Source organism: Varroa jacobsoni, unplaced genomic scaffold, assembly GCF_002532875.2.
Source record: "Varroa jacobsoni isolate VJ856 unplaced genomic scaffold, vjacob_1.0 scaffold_879, whole genome shotgun sequence".
NCBI lineage: Eukaryota > Metazoa > Arthropoda > Arachnida > Mesostigmata > Varroidae > Varroa > Varroa jacobsoni.
This window is the reverse complement of record NW_019213781.1, coordinates 296,771-323,958: the sequence shown is the minus strand read 5'-3', so window position 1 is coordinate 323,958 and position 27,188 is coordinate 296,771. Positions and strand designations below refer to the sequence as shown.

Here is a 27,188-nt window from a genome sequence, read left to right as displayed (position 1 = left end):
TACATTTGAAGTAAATGATTTCGCCTCAATTCCGAGTTAGAAGACTAATAATTACGACTTCACTCGAATGAAACTGTTCAATCGAACTGAAGTTGAAATAAGTAAACGCTCAAAGATCATAGGAAAGATATAACAAAATCATTTCGCAGAAATCACAGAGCGATTGCGTGAGGGAAAACTTTGCGTCCTTCTCACTTGAAAAATGAGCCTCTGTAAACATGTTATGGTTTTTTATAATTTATTTATGTCACTTCAGACTTTCACAAAACGTCAGTATGTCACCACCTATCTAGCGTATGTGCGCCATCAGCGGCTCCCTTTTAACCGCTACGCCTTTCAGCCCTCATTCTTCATTTGCAGGTTTACTTTAGCTAAAGCAATCTCTAGCAACAGCCGGGTATTGACGATGCAAATCACGATTGTCCAGTATTATTAATTACAACTAATAGAACGAGTTGGTACAATTCGTTGGACAACTGTCTCCTCAACCCAAGTGACATAGGCCCTGTTTCCCAGGCTTCGATTCGTGACTTCGTTGCTCACCTTTATAATATTTAGTAAAGGCTGCATTTACTATTCCTGTATCTTGAGATCTCAAAGCCAAGATGTTGAGCTTTTATAGAAGTATTGCTCAATACTTGTTTTATACACAACAGTGTCCAGGTCAAGTATAGCGGATTTATACTTAAGTATACAAACCTACATTTGAGAGCTGCAAAGCCCCATATAAAGAGGCCGCTCTAAGAACAACCAAACAGAGAAAAAGGCGAGAGTTAGGAAGAAGTCTGAGAAACTGAATTTATTGCACATGACGTTCTTCACATGTGGTCCACAAGTTTAGCTAAAAGAGCCCGTCAACCATAACTTTGTTTCAGGCATATTCTGTTTCAGAGTAGAAATAGATTCGGGTACAAAGATAAATACAAGCTTGATACCTAATCGAACATCACGTCTAAATACGTGTAAGGTCATGTTATTGATTTAGGTCAGTCTTCGGAATTGGGAAGTCAGCAAAAGATCAACATCCAATATGGATCTAACTGGTATTAACTTAGATTAGATCAAATTCGTACGATTACAGACAATGGAGTAAATAAATTTTTCTTCTGTATATTTATACATCGTTTTTATCCTCAAATAGTTGTATTTATATAGTAACGCCTATCTGTTTACCAGATTGAGATTTTGAAGCTGCTAACTTTGAATCTTTATGATTTCAGTGTTGAACGATCAAGTGATTTTGCCTCCTCATGGTCCTCATGGTTACATAGTTTATGTACAAGTCCATAATCCATAACACTAGGTCTTCTTCAGAGTACTAATGGTCTAATTTAATTCAAAGATATATTACTTGGCACTAATTTAATGACGATCATACTCGGCATATTGAAGTCAGATTACAGCAAGAACAGTCGAGCTATATAATTTTCAAAGAACATGGATTCCCATCTTGAAAAATCAATCGAATACACTTAGCGGAAAACATAGCAAACAAACAAAGGATACAAGTAGGAACTTATTTCGCTTGGCTACATACTTCACCTGGGCCTACTTTGTCCATCAAGCTGTAGCAGATTGATTCGCGGCGCCATACCAATCGTAGTGCCGTTTTTTAGGTCGACATCAGTAAGATATTCGTCTCTCGCCCTCTTTACATGCCTTCTTTAGGTGTCGTTTGTCCTGATATGTTTTCCGTATTCCTGCCTATGCGTCACTGTACTGCGTATTGTGATTTCGGTACCGGAGGGAACATCCGTCGTGCTAGGGTAAAGTAGATCGAGGAAAATGGTGGTTATTGAGATGAAATCGTCTCTGGAGATTGAAAGGAGCGACAAGGGCTGTTGCTTTTCAACTGCTTTCTTGTCTCCTCGTATTCCCGCTGTGAATAGGCGTATACTAGCATTGACATACAGTAGCTGCAGGATAGACTGGACAAACTATAATGCTGCCGTTTCCCAGCTCACGCTTACTGACGGCCCATTTGAAGCTCTCACGCTCTTGCATCATTGACACGAAACAAAGGTACAAGACCCGTTCCATCGTTCGCTGTGAAACATTGCGACGGAGCTCGACGTGGTGTCACTTTGTCAAGATGATCGTGATCTCCGGTTCTTAATGCGTGGCTATGGGCGGTAGCTATGCAGAGCACTCGCGAGACCGGTCGACTATGGCCGCCACCGCTAACACAACCTCACTACACTAGGCAACACGGGATTTGTCCTACAATGGCATGCTCGTGGGCCACTCAGCCTATGCGGTGTAGTGCAGAATGCCGACATCGACCCTTGAATACGTACTTTAGATCTGCTTTGTGAAAAAAGATAATTGTAGCGTGGAGATGTTTTCCGAAACTTCAGAAAACAGGAAAGAAGTAGTCAGAAGCGTTGGGTTGACCCTGATGTGTACGGCAGATTGACATAGGAGGTCATCATCCCCTAGAGACTGAGAAGACGAGAATCGGGACAAAGACGAGACATGTTGAAGCCAGAGAATTCTTGAGGGTATAACAATAAGAACGATCGACAGAAGCACCTATATAGTTCCTGCTACCACCGCTGCTTTAATCACTTTTATGAGAAGACGTATTCAAGTTCTGAATGCCCAGAAACCGAATATTTATCCGTCAATGATTGTAGAACTTCTTGAGGAATTGGCTCCAGCAAAAGCTGACCAGTTACGAAGGGCATAAAGAAAATGCAGCTACGCAATACCAACGTAGTAAAACTTGGAAGTTATTTGATTTACCTGAAAGGTACCGAGCAAAGGTTAAAGTTGATTGAACGCAAGAATCATTGGGGCGTGAGTCTTGCTTATGCGTATTGGCATAGCAGCAGTTCTCTTTGAAGGGGTTATTTTGCACTTTAATGCCAACTTAGGTGCTGAGATTTGGTTGCAGGCTCGCATTTTGTTGAATTAATGAAAATTTAGGAAGTGCCTTAATCTTCGATAGAGAGTAAGCGTATATTTTTGATTGAGGCACACAGCGTACGTTGTTTCTGAATTGACCCTCGTAAAGACGCTTCTTCAATTACTTCCATTGTATCTTATATTACTCGATTGTCCATTTCTAAGTTAGTGCGATAAAGCCGACACATGAAAAAGATCTTACGCCACTCTGGGATATCAATGTCGATAAAGATTGAATTGAAATCTATAAAGGAAAAATCATGTCATTAAAATATTTATAGATGCTTCTATTGCGGAAAAGATAATAAGAACAGTGAAGAAGTAAGGTCACGTAAGGCGGTTATACCAGTAGCATCGACTGCGCTGCGGCCAAATTCATCTGTTTTATCTTCCATGCCTTTCGAAACGAGGAAGGACCATTACTTAACTAGATTTGATAACTAACATTATTTTTTGTTGCCTTATTTAAATAGTAAGCTTACATGATAAGTAAGCTTACTTAGCCGTATTTAAACGCCCACTGGCTCTCTAACAACATCTGCGCCAAACTGCGTGAGCACTTTTTTGGTAAGTTTTTTTTTGTGTAAAGTTCGCAGCACAACTGCGAGAAAGTTACATCAGTATAAACCTTACCCATTTATATATGTGTCATTTGTGTTAGAATCGAATTCTATTTCATTCATTTGGTAGTATAATATAAAACAGCTGCCTCTATACGTACGAAACATGTTTGGACATAAACGCAGTGTCCTGTCATAAAATACAATTTTCGCATCTGAGCGTGCGGATTACTACAGAAATCTCTTTGAATTCTATTAGCGAGGTACTTCGAAAGAGCATGTGTGGACATTTTAAAAAATAATAATAGTAATAACAATATACATGCTAAATCTAGTTCGTTTTCGATGAGGTCGAGCCAGAAAAGATTCTTGCCTTTGTCGGCTGCCGCATGTGGGCGAGTGTTATGATACTGGGCAGCTGCGAAAACGACGTTCTGAAAAATGACGTGTCATGTTCTGAAGAACATACGCATTGAGGAGATTTCTAAAAATTCATTTTACGTAAATAACGCCAAAGGCAAGATGGCACGATTGAACACTGCTTTTCAGGTACGGCTAATGCAGTTTAGTACGTTTCTGGCCAAATGGGACGTACTCTGTGTATTATGAGTTATGACAAATGAATTGAATCGTTGTCTTCTATTGACGCACCTTGATTAACATTTCCGTTAGTTAATTTTTATACAGCAGCATACATGTTAAAGTTGACTGTCGAGTATATATTTGCAAGTTAATTTCCGATTTCACGGATGTATCCGGTCGTTCTATGAAAAAAATGCCATAAACAAAGAGACTTACATAGGGAAATACCATAACTAGACTACTGAAAAGCACAGACATTGCGCATCTGAGTAAGGTAATCTTAAGCTGTCACTATTTCTGTTAACATAACCTTCAAGAAGCTTGACTATCCTTAGGAACTCCTCATATATGCCTCTCGAAATAGTAGTATATAGATCCAGACAAACATATGTGTGCACCAATCAGACTCCTGATTCATGAAGAATTTCTGCAAGAACTGAAATAGAAAAAGTACAACTCCGTCTTGCTGATCGTTTAGTTATTTCACTCATCACCTCAAAGGTGCTAGGTTTATACTTCTGTCTGATATTCGTAATATCAGTTAGCTTCCGGAGCATTTTGTCACCTAGTAATGAATTAATAGTTTAAGAACAGGGATCGACCACCTCCTTTGTCGATGACGCTCTCTTCCTGCGTCAGGCGACCGGTTTCGTGATGATATATCTGGTGCACAGGTCGTCTGGCCATAGCCAAGTTCAAGCTTTAGCAACGCGCTGGGATAATAAATGAGTGGAAACTGAGCATATTATGTATAGTATTTTTTATGGTTGGGTGGTTTCCGCTAAATACCAGCATACTATTGCATTTAAGGCTTTTACCTATAACATTAACCACATTAAATTAATAGCAATATGATAAATCTTCAATACTGTATAATGCTAGTATCAGAGCAGAGCGACGTGTTCAAACTACGTAAGTTTTTGCACTCAGAAAGTGGTCGCTAATGTTTTTCGGTTTTTTATGATAGAGTAGAAGTAAACCATTTCAAGTTTACAAAAATGGTGTTATCTGTACATATCGTGATATTGTAACTTTATCAACGTTACTGGTGTAGTCGCATGATAGTTCGCTAATTTCTACAAAGCTATTAGGACCTATAAAAGGTAAATGAACAAAAATTAGCGATGGGCTTGTAAAGGCGGTTCAATGAAGTGTGAAGACAAATCTAATCGCGATCACAGCTCAACAGAAGCCGAGCTATTTTTCTAGAAATCTTATTTTGATAGCAATGTAAGCAATCGGCTAGAAAAATAATACCTAAAGATATCTAAGTTAAGTAGCTGATTAATGGACGAATTCATATTGAAGCCCTAGGTAAATCCATGTTAGATTCTAAAAAGGGTTCTTCCGTACTCAGTCGTGGAACAAGGGCAACACAAAACAAGTTCGCAGATAGTGATTGAATGGTGAATCACTTATTCTATTATTGAAGAACAATAAGAGTTGTGTGTTTCGCTTGTTGGATGAACAAAGAAACCTTTTCTATGATCTGCTAATGGCTAGAACCGGAACGAAACATTTGAGTGTACTGTGAAGAGAAAGAAGAAGCTCGAGTAGCGCCGTGTGGTAGACGTGTTGACAGACAACTAAACACGTCAATAGTCCAACGTGTTACTACAACATCTTAACGCCTTCCCACTTCCGCTAATTGTGTACAGTTCAACAATAAAAAAAAAGTTCAGATTTTTTTTTAATCAGCGTTCTTCTGTGTGTTTATTGTAGTAATAGATTTTAAGCGGCGATTAATTGCAGTATGATTAAAGAAAACAGCTATGAGGCATAAGCCATGTAATAGATGTGATAGTGCTATATCAGAACGTACACACTTAACCCGGTTATTTTTTAGAGAAGCGAGGCGCGTATTTTTTTTTGACTCGTTTTTGTTGGCAGTGAGAATAACGCCATCAACTGCGGCTAGAATAAGATTGGGCTACAGTTCTATGATGTCATACTAACTAACTAAATTCAAGACGGTACCTTTTCCCGAAGACCAACTTACACTCGTATTTTCAAGACTATACAAGTGGGGTTGCTCTGCGATTTGGCAATGTCTATGCCATCCGGAAATACGTAGAGGTCTACAACAGCACCCATATGTTAAACTCCTTCCCTGTCTGCGTTTCAGGACAACAAAAGCTATAAGAAGCAACAATACCAGTAGGACTAACGAAACGTCGTATTGCGACATTCAAGCCTTTTTTGCTCTCTAAATTCAAATGCCTCCGGCATCACCGTGTTTGTGTCAACCGCTCAGAATGGATCATCGCCGCCGTTGAGAAGCTCGAAAAAGAAACGGCTTTGCTGCTGTTGCAGTTGTTATCAAAGGTTTGGGAAACGGAACTTGTCCAGGGTCCCGAAATGATTCGAAGAATCGACCCATTGCCATTCGGTATTGTTAGACGTTGTATTTGTAGTCAGAGCGTGCATGCGGCAATAGGATTTTGGAATTGATGAATCGAGTGCAAGCAGCAGCTTTGACCAAGGGAGACTTGGTACTCTATGAGATCAAAAAAATGTGTATATGACACGGATACATATGTACGAAAACGCATGAAGACAGCCAGCTGCCACTATAGTTTCATCTTAAGAAGCTGTGCGCTTATTGAACAAGTTAATATGCCACTTATAATAATGGTAAATAAGAACAATAATTGCTCCACATAGCTGTATAATGTCTCATGTGATTTAAGATTACATATATTGAAGTATATTTTATGTGAATTTTATAAAAGTATGTATATATATATATGCGTTTTAAATCAAGTTACGTAATAAAGCAGCGTTTAACTTGCACTGATTTGTCGTTTCTTCGAGTGGATTTCTTTTTAAATTCTCTTTTATTTTATTACCTAAATATTCGTTAGAACGTACAAAATGTCTATTGACAGCTGTCAAGTTTGCCCTAATTAACCTTAACGTATTTACACTATGAATTTATAACATACTGACTGCGTATATTCGGCGTCAAACTTGACCAGTGTACGCCCGCAAGCCAAACAGATCAACTGATTATAGGGCTTATCTTCTGTAATCCTGTTCTACTGCGAAACGTTCCGTTCTTCACAGCTATACGTGTGTAGGGGCAATGGGATGGTGACAGTAACCTGAATGTCATCACATTGTTGTAATATGCGGTTCGGCCTAATGTGCACAAGTTCTAATCCCTATGACGACGTGCAAAATAGCCCTGCATTTCTTCTACAGTCCGGATCGGAGCTGTTCCTTTGTGGTGGCACTATCCATGATTCTACACTGCTTCTCTTTTTCAGCCCGTTTCGCAAGGATCGATTCCAATAAACCGGATAAAACGTCTAACTTTTTCTTCCATTACATGCCAATTGAAAAAAGCTTGCGAACTTTATGCCAAGGAAATTTTCCTTTTTTTTTTTTTCTTTTTATCTGCTTTAGAGTAATGTCCTTCACGCGAGGCAGACATGTTGCACACTCCTGTAAGCATAGTTAAACTTATTCGAAGCAAAACAGGCCTTCGAGTGGGCCGAAAATATGATCCTGCTTTGGCTCAAACTATTCGAGTTCTCTTGCTGCTTATCAACAAAGTAAAAAATATACTCGTCTTGTTCCATAGGACACACTATTGAACTGAAATAAATTGTAGCTTTCGGCGATTTTTAGAAGAGATGCTTTACGCTTTGACGGACCTATAGTTAGCAGAGATAGTGTAGTCGACGTACCTGCTTATAATGGTGATTATAGTATTGTCATATATATTGTATTGTAAAATTACATGTGGTAAAACGCACTTGACCGTTTTATGGACACGCTCATGTCGTAATGATTATTATTTATCAGTTTACTTTTTCCTATTTATTTTAGGCTGTAGCTTTTGCAAATGTCAGTGGTCGCACCCGAACTTACCGAATGATATCGACCTGTGTACTGATCTGGTTAAATATAGAAGTAAAAAGACTATACAATGCCAAAAAAAAGGGACATTTTGAGATAATTCCCATTTTTTTGGGATAACAAAATGATTTTTCCTGAACATTCATGTAGAAAGCTTCAAGTAAAGACACTTGGTTACTGGTGCCATGTTTTTGTAAATAATACCTACAATTTAGAACTGTAGATTGCATTATCATTTATTATATACCTACGTATGGCTCACCTTTGCCGCGCGTCGAGAGCCTTTTTTAACTACTCACACTAGACAAAGCAAAAGTTCATGGACCTGGGATATATTAAGCAGATTCTTATTATATAAATATGGGGAACATTGCATGCAGATAATTATTTTGTACAATCTATAGTTGCATAAGTTAGTGTACTAGAATAAGTGCGATTGCTAAACCCAGCTTCCAAAACTTCCCAAAGATTTCACATGGGGACGAGAGTGAGCGCAGCTGTCGAAGGACCTCATCGTTTTAGTGAATTGTATGTATTGCCGATGCGATGTGCTACAGGACGTAGTAGGAAATCACCAGACGCCTATACTCATTTTCAGACAGCTGCTGGTCTAACGCGAACCCTTGCGTCAAATTATCCATTTATATTGCACCAAAAACACAAGGTTGTAATAATAATAATAATTTATTATTTAATTCACTTAAAGAAGGCATAACTCGACAGTGATAGAGCTCGGTGAACCAAAAATATTGAGCGTAGTAATGCCAGAAGCCGAATACGAGCCCTCGTTGTTTTCAGACCTTGATATATATTCTCAAAAACAGTTTCTCTTTGGCGTATCGCTTTCTTTTATCTAAAAACTAACAACTAAACATCCACAGGCCGCCGTCCTTCGCATGCCCCACAAAACGAATCGTGCGGAGGCCATGCGCCATTGACGTTGTTATCCCTTTGCTATCGTCTTTTCTTGCAGATAGTACTAATCGAAAGCGAAACAGCGAAAGAAAGGGAAGCTAACAACAGAAAAAAGTAAGAGAACTATAAAAGAGCGGAGGGCACTCGGATCTATAAACTAAACCGAAAAAGCAAAGCGGATCGGATGGAATATGGCTTGCAACGAAGCTTTAGGACGACTTGAACGGACTAGCCCATTGATTATTAATGATTATCTATCGCGCGTGTGTGCGTTTGCATTCTCTAAACGCAGTAGTAGTACCAGCCTCAGCAATGGTTGTAAATTATAGTCAAAGGGCTCGAGAAGAAGTCACGGAGTGGCGCAGGTTTCAGAACAGCTCAAAAAAAACGACTGATACTATAGATCCGATGCTATAGAGCATCAGAAAGCCTAATACAGCAAGACTCATTCTCTTCACCATTTTGTCTACTAACAGCGGCAATTGCGTTCTGCGGCTGGACGCTTGACGGTAGCGGACCGTGGATAGCAGTCGAAATACTGAACGATGAGTCTGTCGTGAATAATGATGCGGCTCACCTTTAGCTCTTGTGTGATTGTTCGCATTATAGTTTTACCTTCCCCCTTCGTTTCTATCTCTCTTGTGACCTTGTGGTCGCAACGAGTGGGCTATGGTCGCCGTCGCTTTTAATCATCTTCGTGCTGTTTGACCGCGCTGTTCCAGTCCTCCGAAGCATCTTTGTGGTTTATAGTATTCTGCCAGCGTCGTGAAGATCCTCGAACGTCTATCACCGAACCTACTTTCTATAGGACGTTACACTTCAATAATTCCTTGTAGCCTTGTCGTCCCGGCCTCAATCTACGATGGCGGATGAATGTTGCATAGGAAAAACTTATATCTTTCATACCACCATTGTGTAATTTAAGACTGAAATATATAGCTGCAGAGAGGTCGACCTCGCTCTTCAGAGGCGCCCGTCTTCTATCCTAACTCCTAACCTTTCGAATAACAGCAGGCATAGGCAATGATCAACAATCGCAGTGGTCCACTTGAATCTGGTTCGCGACTCTAGAGTACAACTTTTTAGACTGTGGTTTTCTTATACGAATAGCTCTTAGATTTGGGGAATCTCAGTTGAAAAAGCAACTTCTCTAGGCGGTGTTGCTTATTTACTAGGCTGTTCGCAAATGCCTCCATTATCCCGTGTACATGGTTGTTACGTACTCATTTAATAGCTTTCGTGTTGTTTTCTAGGTATAGATATTATCATTGGAACCTTGCATGAGCTTATGAGCAGCATAGCTTTTCATAAATAGAGTACATTGAAAATGCATATGGGAATGAAATGTCCTGCTAAGAGTACGGAATGAGCATGTCGTCTGTACCAGATGGTTCTAAGGCGATGGCATTAATCCACTTAGTTTACTTGTCGCAAGTTTCACAGGAACTCTGCTGTGCGTGAAAGCGAACTGTCGCATCGCTCTGCTATAACTTAAAGTTTCTAATAGTAATGTTGCATGTCACGGCAGCGAACGCCGCGGAAGCAAGCCTATTAGTTCTATGCGTACTCAATATGAAGGAAATTTCACTTCAACAGAACGGGCCTAGTTAATATTTTCCATTGGAAAAAAATGGTTCCTTCCGTCAAGTTCTACGCGAATGATGATCGTCAATTGTATTGTTTGCGAAATTATCGAAGCGAGTTCGAAGAGCAATTATTAATAATAATTTATCATGCATATACAAAATAATCCCACGGATTGATCTTAGGACAAGGTGTTACGCGGTCAATAGTAATTATAAATGTTATGTAACAATTAAACGTGCGACAAATAACATACAGCTGGTTTGCCGATACTTCGATGGTTACGTTCCACGAAAAGCTGGCAGATACAGGGAGCAGCCAAGAAATCTATAATAGCTCCATATCAAATGAATGAATCCCATAGTGAAAGCCAGTGTTGAACTAGCATAATGTATCTCTTATGCTATTGGCAGGTGGCAAGTAGGCGATGACCTGGGTTTAGCGCTTTGCGAATGTGCACCTTACATTCACTGAGCTAGCGCTTCTAGTGGCTCTAAAATAGGACACTGAATGCATTTTTACTTCGAATTCTGCTTATGTATATGATCACTTTTGTGAGTTCTGTCGCGGAGACATAGACAAAGCCGTTTCTAGTCAATGAATGATCAGTAGTGACCAGATAATCAACTAACAGAAATGAGAAGAGACCTTTTTTCCGTACTCTACAGTGGTAGGACTAGTTAATTCCAGGTTATAATGACTTACGCAAAGACAGTTTTACTCTTGGAACGTATTGGATCAAAACTTTCTAAAACTTACTTCAATTGAAGTACACGATCGTGACTATAAGTACGGAGACAAGTTATGCCTTTGATGTATCCTATTATCATTAGTTCCTACTTTAGACTTTCACTCTAACAGCGGACCCTTTTGCTTACCCTGTAATGAATACATCATGAGAGAATTTGACGCTATTAGATTTTACGAGGCAAAATACGCTTGGTATTATGGGAGCTGAGTCGGAATTTGTATTGAGGTTGCAAGGAGGTAATTTCCAATCAAACTAATTAACAAATACGCAGTCGTCTGTACAAGACTGTTAGGATATAATTTATTGTGAAAACTATGGTTTCTTATAATGCATACGTAATAACAACAATACTGTACGTTCGACGGATATATATATATAAGCTAAAGACTCGCCACATCCCACTAATATTGGCGCGATAACTGATGAATAGCTGAAGTCCTTTGCGACTTCGCTTAATTACAGAGGTTGGTGCCAAGCAGAACCTGTAATTTATGAAAGCCAACAGGTTTAACTCACAGAAATACAGTTACACGGTGAATTTCAAAACGCACAATAGACCAAGCACTTCAGAGCACATAAGGAACACACCTGTGTACGCAGTGGTAGCGATTGTCCATATTCAGAGTGCATTTGCGACAAATAGCTATGCAGGTAAATACGTAAAAACCATAACCATGGGAACGAGTACAGTCATTCCAAACAGAAACAAGGCAGTAGTGAGTCTCTTTAACAATGCAAATCGAAAACAAAAATAGGTTAGGGCTATATACCTTAACTTCTACCGACACGAACGAACAGGCGCTGGCTTGGTGTGGATGGCTCATACTCATTAGTGCGATAACTACAATTAATAAGCTTGATTTCACGCTTATTCTCAGCGTTGGCAAAAAACTACCAAATACTCATAACCAGTAAGAGAAGGAATAAAAAAGAAATAAGATATTAAAGAAAATAAGGAATTAGGGAAAATGTGGTGTTATTTCCTAGGTTGATCGTAGCTTCCATGGTTGGCATGCCGCTTTATAGGTTTGTTAGGAAAACCTCAGATAAGTCCACCAAGACCCACTCCGGTTAGACTCCTAATGGGAGTAAGCTTTTGGTGCTGTCTAAAAACAGGTGATAATTCCAGAAACACAGGATAGCACGTAGTGCTCTACTTCACGTTCGAAGCAGCCTACCTTAGTTGTTGCACGTAATGAGCAGGCAAACGTCACAATTGACGATGTGTTTCTGATCTCAAAACTAGAGTTTAATGAAGGCTTATAGACTCAAAGATGTATAAGTCAGCTTTGCTCGATGAGAGGTACAAAACGCAAACTTCAAAGTAACAAAGCGTATTCTTCACAACCATAAACCAGTTAACTTTTCAACGCTTTCTGAGTGCGCTCTTTACCAGCGGCCACCGAGAACTGCCGCGGGAGTGGCGTCCCTGCGTGGATTGGAACTTGGCCTTAACGGGTCAACCGAAAGTCGCCTTGAGAGCTTTGTCCCCAATACCCACTGGATACTTCTGTTATGTTGAGAGTGGAACCTATTTAAAGTGTGAAGCGACTTCGGCAAGCAGTCCTGCACAAGAGAAATTAGTACCCTTGTACGAATTCGATCGTTCTGCTGTAACGAAGTTAGCAAACATGATGACGGTCCGCCTTACGTTCGTTAGAAACGCTTTAAATTTTAGTCCTGCCATGTCCAACAATGCTGGCTTGACCAGCTCGAAGTGCACAAATGTTACTTCATAGGTTTTACCGAAGTTACCGGGAAATCTAAGATTTTTGTCCAGAGAAGGACTTGCAAGCTTGTCTTTGAATCTCCGCCATGCAATGGTCTCCACCGCTTTACGATCGTACCACATCAGCAAAGCTCCCTGAGGTGCCTCCTGGCTCTTTACCCTACCACCATTGTTCTATTTCCTTGATTCATTTTTTCGCTTAGCCGGGTGTCCTCCACTCCATTTGTCCCCTACTGGAAGAGCAGAGGAACTGGCGAAATCGTTCGCGGCCCGTAGGGCTGCAAGGCTTTACTGCGTCATCGTTCTGTGTCGGCCAAGATTGACTCTGGTACATTTTCGACTCAAAGAAACCTAAAACAATTGATTTTTTTTTTCAAAGGCTACGTGTGTGTAAAACGCTCGGAACAACCGGTGTTAGTACGGCTATATCGTTGACTCGAATCAAATGAAATTTCGTTTGTTTAATTTCAGGATTAGGTTCTGCCCTGTCTACGGAAAGCAAAATGCCTTTGATAGCAATCCACTGGTTCATTAAGTCGCCAGAAATATATAATATCTGATACAAAATGTAACCGCCTCTCATACAATGCCCAATTTACACAATAAGTTCGCAGGGAGTGTAGATCCTCATACACAGACAATCGAAAACAGGACCCAATTCATAGCAGACACTTTCGAAGCTATTCACACAACAATCAGTGTCAAATACATAATCATCTCCATTTTACTCTCGAACAATCCAGCTGAACGTACTTCGAAAATCCTTTTAGCTGTACTCTAAGGAATCATATTTGAGTAAATAAATTGTATTAAATACTATTCTGGAACAGGCACATGAAACACGCTGCAGAACTACAGGCGTTGTTCCATCGTATCAGATGTCCATCCTGCAAATTGATACAAAAAGTACGCGGTGATTTCGTCTTATTAGTACTTGAAGGTGAAATAGTCTAAATCAGAGCGCAATATGATAAATAAATAAGCACGCTACATGTGTCTGAACACGAAACAAATATGATTTGAAAAAGCTTTGCACTAAGGAGGGCAAGTGTGGGCACAAGATTGCAGGCATTAACGGACCGAGCAAATAACTCTCTAATGTCGTGGACAAGTGTTATAGGCTGAGAAACTCGATTGGGCTAAGCAATTAATACAACACTGTTTTAATAATTATTGGGCAAACGGAACAGATTGCTGCAGAAGGTCACCGACCAACGGCCCATAGGGATTAGTTCTGGGACAGAAATCAACATATTGCTTGCCAAAGAGTCTAGTGCCTGTCAGCCAGTATTATCTAGAATCACTCTCGTAGATAAGCGGTGACGGGTGTCATATAGATCGAGATTGCAAAAAAAAAAAAAATGCTTTTACAAAGAATGCCACACCTAATTGTGTTACAGATTACTCATATCAATATACATACTCGGTCAACTGGCACTTGAATACGTTGCACATAAACACGTTTAATAAAGCCGTATTGATAAACAGTGTGTTGTCGAGAAAGTATTGATGGGCCAATCATTTTTTAAATATATGCTATTTTCTTTCTAATAATACCATAATTACCACTAACATGGGCGAAAAATTGTAACAGGTAATTTTGGCATTCTTCCATTGAAACTAAATTAACACCAATCAAAAAGTTCTGCAGAGACCGAAACTGATGATAGTCGAATGGTGCAAGATTTCCTATTCAAGTTCCTTCAATTTTTGCTGAGCAGCTTTGGCATTGTCATGGTGGAAGGCTTCTATTCCCTAATTCAAGTCGATTTCTTAAATGGCTCGTTGTAATGCTGCCAGTTGCTGGTTGTAAAGGTCCGAATCAATTGTTTTGCCAAAAACCCATAATGACGACGACAACAACAACAACAACAACCCACAATACGCGATTTTTTTGCAGTCCTATTAAATACGCAACATCCTTGCTTTGGTCTGCCTTGCTACAAACTGTAAAGAGCATTTTTTGCGTTTCTATTTTGCCTGCATGCTATTTTCGTATGTGATTTACTTCTGGTCAGCCGTGATCGACCACTTCAAGATTATTTGATCTTGTTACGTTTCGACGCAGTTTAACAGATGGAAATACGATCGAGTAAGTTTGTTTGCGTCCGGCATCTTTCCAGACTTTCTCTAGATCTGGTCGGTAGAGGATGTTTAGGTGACTGGCCATACAATGTCTATTATTGTATCCGCTCTCTTTATCGTCAATCATGTTCGTAATTGGTTTCTCGACTAATACGAGGAGCATCTTTCACATAAAAAAAAAAAAAGCGACAAAAACGTCTGTGGGTGATTTTTTCAATAGCGCACTTTGGCTAACTGTAAACAATGACGTTTCTTTTGCAAACCGGAACAGATTTTACGCCTTCATCGTGATAACATTGCAAAATAGAGTGTTCTCTTTTTGCAGAAATTTCATTTATGTCCAAGATCAGATATAAATAAAGGCATGCCAACACTTTAAGCACATCGACAGCTGCCAGACCCCAACTTTCAGATGGCACGAACGCCAGCTCGATGCAAACGATATTACCTAAGAAATGTTATGGTCCAGTTAGAAAACAGTCAATACTTCTTCAACAGCCCAGTAGGAGGCATTAGACACTTACAAAAGTTCACTTCGTTTTCAATCGAAATATGGCGAACGTGCCATATACGTTTGTATATAGACACGAAAAAAATTGCCAACAGTTTCTCAATTGTTCGTTACAGCGTCCATGTTAATCTCATCCGACGAACGAGTTGTTATCGTCGTGCAGCTGTTTGTGTTAAGCACGTTCAGCACGTGTGTATTGTTTGTCTTTACGTGATGTTATCCGCTGCAGTGGTAGTTCTCTACAATCGTAGCCAAAGTTTTATTCTGTCATAGCATGCGTTCACACACGAGCCATATGCCATGCCAACAACTATATGACTTCTATCCCCAAGCCCTCTTATTTCATAAGGCAACCTCCAGGAAACTGTCCCAGATCCTTTTCTAGTTTCGTACATGATCCTTCAGCTGTAACAATATATGCGGTAAAACAAATGTATTCTCGCATAGACGACAATAACCTTGGAAATGGTGGAAGTCAGAGGGCGCTGAAAGCTTCACGGCACTCTGCGATTGTGTTCTATTATTTTTCCTATGAGCGCTCCTCATTGGTCAGAGCATTCGACTGCACGATCGGATCTTTTTTTTTTTTTTGTCATTTTTCACGGTGACAGGGCGGTCGGTCGCAACTCACTTGTGCTCATTTGGGTGATGGAAGTTGTTGAGTGTTCTTTCGAACGGATATATCGCGTTCGTTGTTGACGTTGCTACAAGAAGTAGTCTAAAAGTAGCGACCCGCTACCAGCAACCTGTAAATGAAGATCGGCCCATCGGAGTTCAATATCGACAATTTTCAAACGACTGACGAAGGTGTAGGGTTGCTTTGAGAAACCCCACGCTGCCATAGAAAGTCGAAACGCAGTGGTGAAGTGCTTGAAAACTGAAGAACACAACAGCGGAACACGGAACGGTTCGTTTCTCTTTTGTCGAACTTCTGTCGACCAGTGCCAACATAATCTGGACACACAACAAACGAATCATAGCTTACCTCATGTAATATAGTATTATGGATTATCCCGTTGCAACACGTTGCTAATTCAATGTTAGTCATAAAAGAAGGTCGTTAAATTGACAACTTGTACCGTCTCTCGCTGTCGTTTTGTCAGCGTGATATTAAAAACTGAGAAAGGAAAAAAATTGTGAAATAGTTGTGGAAATCATATCAGTCTACCCGTCCAGCTTCTCACTGGCAGAGTCACTACTTTTTTTTGGGCCGGTTACTTTCGAATATTCGATTGGCGGCTTCTGGGTTAACTCCGACCTCTGAGTGAGTTTCGTTCTGCCTACTTCCAAGCTCGAGTTGAATGACGACGCACGATCACTCAAACTGACGCCTTGTTGCTGCTAATTTTCAAGGATATCACATGCCGCCTCTGCGTCAAACTTGTACAATGACGATATCAAGAGTTTGCACTGAGTCTCTGTAAACAACAATGTTCAGACATAATTTGTCTGTTTAACAGTTCGATCTTCTTTGCTGTTCGAAACAACGAACGACCCTGTAGGTTAGGAATTGAGAATTTTCTTTTTTAGTTTATTTCATTTTATTACTAGTTTAGTCTAAATTTAGTATATATTTTGAGCGTCTATACGTATCTTTTTACATTTCTATATCATATAATTAACAGATTGGAATGCGGCATATTCATTCTATAAAGCTGATTGAGCGCTGTGTTGGGGGCGTTTTCGGTAAAAACAAAAACATGGCCTGGTCCTGTAAGTATGCGTGCGGGTTACTATGAAACCTATTGTTGGGCTACGATTTTACTATACGATCCGATGACTAAGTGAATAGTTAATTGGATAAAGTAATAGTCGTGATGTCTCACAGTAAACGATTATGTCTAGCAGTTAATTGTAAAAATTCATTAAGCGATACCTTAGAAACGGCAGGTGTTGATTGTACCTAACCCATGCAAGTCAGGCCAAAACAAGAGTTTTCTAAAATATTTCACTACAGTTAATCGGTGTAGCACACGTATATTCGGACGGACGGTATTCTAGCCTATTCTTATCGACCTAAACCAAGTCTCGCCACGACATTTTGTCCGCGTTAAGAAACGCACACATAAAAATGAAGCCACTATGGCTTCCCGTAGCAGGGAGTGGTATGAAAACCATTATGTTTTTCTTCTGTTATGTGTGCAGGCAAGTTCCCTCATTAAAATTTTTCAATTATCGCGCTCAACTTTAATAGCACTCTGAGTAGTAGTAACGATCAAAAACTAATTACGGTTTTATCATAATCGTGCGTTTCTTGTCCAAGTACGGGTACTCTCGGTATTATTACGGAGTTTTCAACGCCTTTTAACGTTAACGATTTACAGTGATTTATCTATACGATTGTGTCGAAAGTTGCTAGCCTTAACAATATATTTTAATGTTATTCTGATTATTATTGCTTCAGATAGTCACACATTGGGACATATTCAAACTATAATAGACGCCAAAAACAAAAGTTCCTCGTTTGAAATACAGACATTTACTTGCAACGATTCGCTTATAATGCATGATTTATTAAATTGATTCTGAAGTAGGTTTTCATTCTTGAAAAGTCAGATCAATAAACATTTCTAAAATTTGCCTCATGCCCATCGTAGATTAAATGCATGCCTAAAATATTGGGAAAAGGAAGTCCTATCGGCTTTCGGGAGACACGCTTTGATAGTGCAGCATGCTTAGATCCGAACTCTAGTACTACCTGTTAAACATGCCTTCGTTTATTTGATGATTACACCCAAGATTAAGCCCTGCCATTATTATATTGGGGCAGCGTTGTGCTCTTCATGCCTAAGAGAAACGCACTTCTTCTCCTTCAGCTCGCGAAAGAAAGGTCGTATGTTTAATTATGTAGTTTACATGAATAAATACTTATAAGATCCTTGCTAGACACTTTCCCCAATCGTTTGACGTCAGTAACTAACAAGGCCTTGTGTTACGTACGGGCTTACTAGTAAAATGAAATGCCATTTCAACGAGGAACCGTTACAACTTCAGTATTGTAAGTGGTATATATATTAACGATCTAGAAAGGATAACAACAATGTGTTAGACATCTTGTCAGGTGAAGAGAAGCGAGGCACGTTACGCTTCTTGATAGGGTAGACAAACATTAAACACTCAGCAGTTAAATATTAAGACAAAACGGTCTCGAAGGTGTCCCGCTATGACAAGACAACCAGAACGACTCGGACTCTGAAAAAGATCGCTATATAGAAACACGCCATGGCAGGAAATTGACGACCTCTTTTGTATTTAACGTTATCTATTTTACTCGACGACAGGTTCGGAGTGAAAAGCCTACACAGGATGCTGAGTAACTTCCAACGGGACCTACTACTAGCCAATAATAAGGATTTGCACATTGGTCCGATGGAACATACAACAAATTGATCGGCATTTAGAAATTATGATGAAATATACAATAAATTTCATAGATCTTACCATAAATATTATCAAATGCTCTTTACAGATCAACACAACACTCTAAACATTGATGACATAATTTTTTCAAGTCACGACAACGGTGTGCGTACAAACATTTGTACATCATCAACACGACTCGGTCCCTCAGTCTCGCACGAGGTCGTATGGCTGCATATGTGTTTCGTTCGAGAATAGCGAACGTATTAAACAAGTTACGATAATCTTTATCCAAACGATTGTAATACTGATTTATTTACCAAGTGGCACATATTTCATTTCGTCCATGACCATTGTATTCACAGTTTGCTAGGAATGATCTCATTGTTAGCAAAGTTTATATTTGTTGGCCCGTCATCCGACATCCATGTGGCCCACCGGACTGTTCTTCCGAAGCTGTTATGTTCTGGATACATTCTCTGCTGCTACAAAGGGTAACTTGATATAGAAGTGGCATTGTCAAATAGAACAGTCTAGATCTGATCTCACACGCAGCTACTTAAAGCGTTGGTACATAGTTATACTATGCCTAATAGGCATTTATCGCTGCTGTACCTCAGATGAGGTTGCTCTGATCTGCTTGAAAGGTAAGTGACCGTATCAGCAAGCCATCATTTACGTGCAGTATATATGATTGTTTGGTTTCCGCAAAAGACAACACATATTGTGCATTATCTCGATGTAGCAACGAAAGATTAATACGTTCTTCTCAGCATTACGAGATACAACACGTAAAGAATATAATTATTTGAGCACACGTTCTTCTAGCTAAATGACCTTGATTCTATTTATTTGACAATGGCAGGCGTTGATGTAACTACGGCTGGACAATGAACTGGTGCTGCCTAAAACAGGTTGTGAACAGAATGAAAAAGTGGATCACTTTGATTCACAGAAGTTAAAACGTAATAAAGGTTGTAGCATTTATTAGAGATGTAGGCGACCTGCAGTTAACACGCAGATCGCAAATCCATGCTGAAAATACTCTGTAAAATACCGAACGTCCGAATTTAATTCGAAGTAATCAAGAAGCATAGAGAGGGAAAGGTTTTTTAGAGGAAGAAATTCGGAATTGTTCCGTTCAGCTCATTTTCTAAGTTCAGTCAAATGGCTAGAATGCCGGAAAGTGGATTATTCACAGCATTATCTGATATATATGTATATATCGAAATGTAGATGGATGTTTCTCAGTCGTATCGTTGTCGATGTGTAAATAGATGTCCCTCAACGGTTAGTGTACCTCGCAACAAAATATCAATTCGACGCGAACAATAATGGAGGCGGCGCTGCTGTCGAAGACATTCCCATTTAATCATTTATGTCATCATCGTCACCGTCATCACTGAACAGAACAAGTAATTATTAGATACAGAGACAAAAATAGACTCCCTTTCTCATTACCTCAATCATGTTTCCGACCTTTTTTTTTTATCGTGTTTCGAACATCGTGCGCTATTTCTTGCAGTCCTGTCCGACCCCTCGCTCCCCGGCACAAAGACTCTTCTGGCAGCTTTAAAGCCTATCAAAGTGATCTCTTCCTAGCCAGCCATTACTCAATTATAGTGAAAGACACTTTCTCCTCTTCGCTCGAGCGCTGCTAAACGTCGGAATGGCGAGCGGCTGTGTTCAGATAGTGGGATGGCAAAGTTGAGGATAATGGCCGCGGCAATAGCCGCGGTAGTAATCGAGAGGTCTGGTACCTGCTCGTCTAAGTCGATTGAGAGCAGTTCATTCCTCTTCCACACGGAGACTATCAACCTGAGCGGCTGTCAAATTTGGCTTTGATGACAGGTTCATAACTCATTTTTTGCACAGCCGCCTCGCTAGCAAAGGAAGGCAAGTTTTCAACGGACGCTACTGGCGCCAACGGTGCTACCTCTGCAGGCGCTTCTGCAGGTGCTGCTATTGCTGATCTACCGTTTTTGAACAAAGAAAGCAATGAGCTGGAATAGCGGACAGCCCGAGCTGAATTGAGAGCTGAGTTCGTTCTTCCGTCGGCAACAATATCTCATCGAAAGATTTGAACGTTTCAAGAAAATAGGGTGAAAAAAGGCAAGCTTGGTAAATTTTCTCTTCTGTCGGCTGCCTGAACGTATTCATCGCCGGCAATGCCGGCGTTCGCTTTGCATCAGCCCCTCTCATTCTACATGCTAGCTCCTGCCGATCCTGCTTCCTGCTCGTCTATGGGCACGTAGCCCAGGAACACACAGACAGACAGACAGACAAACACACGTATATACACAATATCTACTGGATCGATGAAAGAGTCGTGTGCCTCTTTCCGTTTACTGGGTTTTTCCTTCAAAAAGAAAACGAGGTTGACTTTCCTATGTAACTAACGTGGTTGAATTGTGCAAGATTTTTTCACTACGAACTGAAAATAATAGATATTTATTGCTTACAAACGTATAATGGTGCAATAGAGTTTAAGCAGACGAAGGGTGACTTACACAAAGTTAGAGCTAAAACCTTCAAAATAGGAATGACAAATGTGAGCTACGTTTTAGGAAATACACGCAATGGAAGGTTATGTAATCCTATGGGATATTAATCAAACTCCAATAGCTTCAAAGCTAACATTCCATTCTACTATATTTGTTCTTTTCTCTAAAGCCATGTGCTGAGATAGCGACGCTACTTCAAGGGAGAAAATACGTAAATTTTTACTTTAAACTTGAGTAAACTTCAACGCGAGTGTAATATTCACCGAGAGAATCTTTGCAGTATATCTGTTGCTTGGAAATAAATGTTACCATCCGAGTATGTGTTTACAAGATAAGAACTAGAAGTACGAGTCACGAATAAGACTGTAAAGCCTCGTGTAGACAACTGCCTTTCGATTGGAAAGCTTGTCGAGAACAGCAATCCACCCTGAGGTCTTAAACAAAGTAAATGTCCCATGCCGACAGTATAGCACTTTATTAATCTTGATAAATTTGAAGCTTTCATACTGATTCGTAGGCTGTGCCGAAGTGACGAAGCTGTGCCGAGTGAACGCAGGCGCTCTCAAAGAGGGTAGCCTCATCAACGAGTCTATCATATCACAAGAAACGCGCGACTCAAATAGTCATGCGGCGTGTTTTTAGGTGCAAAGCTATCTATGACCGTTCGTGGAAAAATCGAATCCAAGAATTTCTTATCTATTGTAGTAATATTATGATAAGTGGACCCATTAGGAACCGGGACGCAAAAAACACGAATTTCATCACTTTATAGATAATGTTTTCGTATATTCGTAAATATGGCCATGTCGTATGTCCGATTTTTATATTACATTTATATTTTATAATTGTTCTATTCGCTTGTATTACTAAATTATTCAGGCAGTATACGTTACTTTAGGGAGTAATTTTTACCTAATTATGAGTAATAGGATCTTTCTTCTGAGATATACTTTTGATTGAATGGTAAGTTACGTCCCAAAACGAATGCATTAGGTAACGGAGCTCGTGAAGTGCTTGACTATGTCGATTTGCATGGGGTTTAACATTTCCACTTCTCGTTGTATATTATAAACATGTTCATCTCTTATTCAGATGAATTGTCTAGCTGAAATCCTAGTTCCTATTGATAATATTGCAATGTAAAAGAACAAGTTCTAAGAAACTTTGAAGGGTGTGATAAATTGGAGCGCACTTTATAGAGTGCCACAGTGCTATGTTACGAGAAAGAATGGTCGGAAAATAGACTAGAAAAAATGCAAGTGGTCCTTTTCATGTTACATAAGCCCCTCTATAATCTGATGTGTATTATATGATTCAGTACGCGTTTTAACAAATGATAGATATTATGTGTGCTAGATTAGTCAGTTCTGCATAATAGTGTACTAATTTAGTTTTTATTTAGAGCAGTACTTCTTCGGAGGGTAAATGATGTTTAGAACTATCTAATCTTTAACGAGTAACTCTATTGAGGGCATAATATGGCAAGCCATAGTTTCCATCTAGACGGATCCTCCAAGTTGGGTTTTCGTTCAAATACGAAACTACATATTTTTTGCTTAATAATAACGATAGTTTACGAATAAATACTATATAAATCGGCTAATTGGACTCACCGCGCAATGTAAGAGGTAAATAACTTAAAACACAGGCCAGTGTTTCAGAGGGATGGCTATTTATCTTTATTATGCATGAATTATACATTTGTATATATATACTGTATGATAGACAGATACATATCTAATCAAAATCTACAGGTTTCTTTTCGAACGGAACATATATGTCAGTGGTTTTCAGACCAGTGCTTTTATTTTAGTTCGTACAGCCAATTTAAAAGTGATCAATCTCTTTTAAACATGACAACAGGGAGTGTTGCGGAACGATTCTGGTTCTAGCGGGGACTGGTGCCCGCTCGGCAAGGACAAATCGTCAATGGTGCGCTCCAAACTTGTGCGGATGTTTGTGGAGAATTGCCAATCCCAACATTCCGAAACCATAGTAAAGCCGCCGCATCGTAACGCGACGAAGACAAGTCAATAGCAAAGCGACCTTTGGACCAAATGTTTAATAAGAAAGGCACGATATAGGAGTGCGCCGGCCTTTTCTTCATGTCCTTTGTTGTTTCTTGCGTTTTCTTATTTGAAAGTGGCCTGGCCGTTTTTGTTGGACAAACACTACAAAGTCTCGAGTCGACGAATCTTTCATTTGTTAACGTTTTCTCTTTCTACGCCGTTGGCGCCCAACGCTCGTCGAGAAACTCTGGTTTTAACCAAACTAACAGCCTCAAAGCAGAGTAGCTTCTCAAAGGGGGCACGAGGAGCAAGGAATATTAGGAAAAAAGTTGGTTTAAAAAGCAATATTCAACGAATGGTCTTATTCAAAACAGCAAAGGTTTTTTTCTTCGACTACCCAGTGTTTTCGTTCCACTGGTGCTAAAATGATGTCCACTGAGCAAGTGTGTTGCCCACGTTTTTAGCCCCTGTGCGTTGCCGTACTCAAAATTAGTTTGAGAAGTCCTGAAAATACTAAAATTTAGTCAATCTCTGAGTATCAACTTCGTGATTGACGAAACATTTCTCCATCCGACATCCACCAACTGTCGTTGTCTTCACATTATAATAACAAAATACGGTTTATACTTATTGTTTTGATCCAGGACTTTTGGCCAATTTGGTCAGCGCTACTCTTTATTCTTGCTCACATCTTGAACTACCGGCTCTCATTTACGCATCTTGACTCATTTAGAAGACACATCCAGGTGCGTACTTTTTATCTTTGATCTACTTTATATCTCTTTGATGGTCATTTTTTGTTGTGGCCCATTATTTTTCGCATGTAATAACCCTGTCTAAGGCATGTCGTGTACCATGCGTTTTCACGCATATCCCTCTATTCTACTAACAGTATAAGTACGCTATACGACGGTGCCGTATCTTATAGTCTTTCTTCCATAGAATTCTACGGGAAACTATAGCTACAAAAGCAGCTATTGGCGTAACCACAATAACTGTACAAATGGTGTATTTTTTCTTCACGGAAGCATAGCCCAGCAGCCCTTGTTCACTGAGCGTTGAGGCCAACTAGACCATTCAAGTAGGAAGTAGGCGCCTCGAAGACGACGAAGGAAAATACGAATATACGCTGAAGAGGCATTTCTCTCCTTCGTCACGTCCTCATTGAAGACAACGAACGTATTCGGCGGAATGGGACAGTGTCGTTGTCATCGTTATTTTGTTCGTTCCTTCTTCTGTTTCATAGTTGCTTGGAGCAGCAGCCATTTTCACGTCCCGACAATAGGAACAATTCGCTTCCCCAACAACTAGTATACCCTTTGGGAGCTGCGCTCGACACTCAAAGTGCTTGCTTTCACCGTCATTTATCCTGCGATTTAAACCATTCCTAGAAAAACCAATGAAAAGTTAGACGAAGCCGCAAAAAGGTGCGGAGAAACAGGACGAAAAAGAGGATAGGAAAGTCGAGCATTGTGTTGTTCCATACGCGAACGTTCGAGAAGCGTTCCTAAAATAGTGAAACGTAAAGCGGCTCCTTTGAAGGCAAACGACGAAATTCAGAGAACATTGCGTGAATACGAACTAACTAGATGTCAATGCGTTTTTCAAAAGGACGAAGGAGGCGGAAGTTATAGCCGCTAAGCGTTCTTGGAGAAGCCGCCTTCGAGTGTATGCACATTGAGACTACTAGTTGAGAATTAGAAAATGCTCTGACAGCATGTCAGCGTCGTTCAAATATTTCGAGATCGGTGATGGTGCTATCCCGGAATGGCAGGATAACGGTCGTACGGATTGAGTATTGACGACGCTGAAGATGAGGTGTCTATATTTCGCAGGCTTTACTTTTGGGTAAAACTGCTAGAGCGAAAAGAAGACATATTTTGTAAAAAGGCCGAGTAAAATAAGGTCGTCCCATACACTGGGCACGTGATTCTCTCTGCATGTGCCTCGTGCGATATTTGGGCCCTTGGAATGACTGGTGAATAAATAGCAATGCTTAAGCGTTACGAAATCCTACGCACGTAGTCTCGTGTTATGCATAGTTATCGCCCTACAATAAACTGCCGTGGATTAAGGTTCATGTTGTTTGGTTCACTCGTCTTCACTGGGTTTAGTCAAGCAGTGAAAAAATCTTAGTTAGCATAGATGGTTTTTACAGAACTATCGGAATGGCATTTTGAAAAGACTGCATATAGAACCCCGCAAAATAGAAATCCAATCACCGATACTCCTAACGAGGAAATGGTTCTTTTTTGTTAGACTACTGTAATATCTGATACTGTTCAGTATTGATCTGCCACTGGATCACTTAGCGCAAACAAAAAGTCTACAATAGAGGCAACTACTTCGAATTTATGCGCTGTGTAGTCATTGTGTGTGTGTGTGAACAATAAAGTAGGTTAATTGTTGCATACCTCGTTCAGCTGGTTGGCTGTAATAAACAATAATCTTTGTATCACAAAGCAAACAGTTTGCCACAGGACACCTACTTGAAAACATTGCCCTTACACGAATAAAAACGTATCTCATCGAGAAAGGTCTCCTTGTGATTCCTACAATGGAAGAAGGTCAATATATCTGCCATGACGACGTTTAGCTTATCATTATATGGAAAATTGTGCGATCTTATTATATAAGTCAATAATTTTCGTTTCGTTCGTAATTAAAAAACTTTCTTCTAAAGTTTTCAAGCTCCCCACACTAGACAATGCCTGCATCGAATCACTTACCCCGTTCTTGTCGATTCGGCGTTTCCATTATATGGCAAATTGTTCGCACTGAGGAAAATGCGACAGCGGAGCACATAGAAAACGTGCTACTATTAAAGAAGTTTTCTTACTTCAGGAAACTTTTGAAAAGTAATTTTAAAGAAATGAAACACCATTATGAAGTAGGCACATAAAGCATTCAAAGTACTAGCTAGAATGTTCTAACAGTGATTAAATCGTAAACGTAAAATAGCTTTATCATCTGCTAAAGAGAGTTCGAGCAAGGACACATTAGGCCAGGTTCGTCAATCATTTCGATTAATAAACAAAACCCTAGCAAAGAACCAAAATTCCACATAGAGTTAATATTTAGCAGTAGAGTAGACTACAAATGTAGGTAAATCTACTAACGCTGCATTTAAATAAGATAATAATTGTGTTTTTCGAAAAATCATTTAAACTATTATTCGCACAAGAGAAATTATCTCAATAATAATCAACTACCAAATTAAAATTGTCATAAACAAACGGGACAGCTCAAAATATTTCTGTACCTGTGCCCTCCAGCAGCGTGACACGGCGAAGGAACTGACGCAACGGTGATCTTCATAACTTATCGCGTGCAAATCTCTAATGCGGAATTCGACCTGCTTCGGGTCACTACTGGCGTATGTCGATCTCGAGTGGATCAACTTTTGTCCTCGTCAGGGTACCAACAGAGGCTAATTAATGTCGAAAAATGACTATGTGCCGCCATAAACACGTACAAGCTCGATAGGCCGAGTCCAGGCCACACCGTATAAAACACATATAACAACAGCAAAGTCGTGCATTATGGATGACTAATAGATGCCTGTTCTTTGCTTCCGGTTGTCCGATCTTGCCACTAGCGGGCTCGGGGGGTCGTCGGCGGCACGCAATTCGCATGGTAAGAAGATTCAAAGTACCGTGAACATGCTGACGTTGCTCGAACTCATTGCTTACACAGCGGCTACAGAAACAGCTAGCTACATTAAATTTGCAGTAGATGACAAACCGTAACGGTAGCAAAGGTGGCTAAAATGATTTAAGACACAATTTTTCCTGCACGGTCCGTGGGGGAAAGGCACTATGTGTTCC

At 39.9% G+C, this 27,188-nt stretch overlaps 1 protein-coding gene across 1 annotated transcript in view; it reads right to left on the bottom strand.

The window, feature by feature from the left end:
- Window positions 1–252: 252 nt before the first annotated feature.
- LOC147752930 (uncharacterized) overlaps window positions 253–27,188 on the bottom strand; it is a 52,629-nt gene continuing 25,693 nt past the window's right edge. Inside the window, exon 3 of the mRNA XM_086970137.1 lies at window positions 253–2,745. Coding sequence (XP_086826263.1) covers window positions 2,701–2,745 — 45 coding nt within the window. The 3' untranslated portion in view covers window positions 253–2,700. The remainder of the gene's footprint in view (window positions 2,746–27,188) is intronic.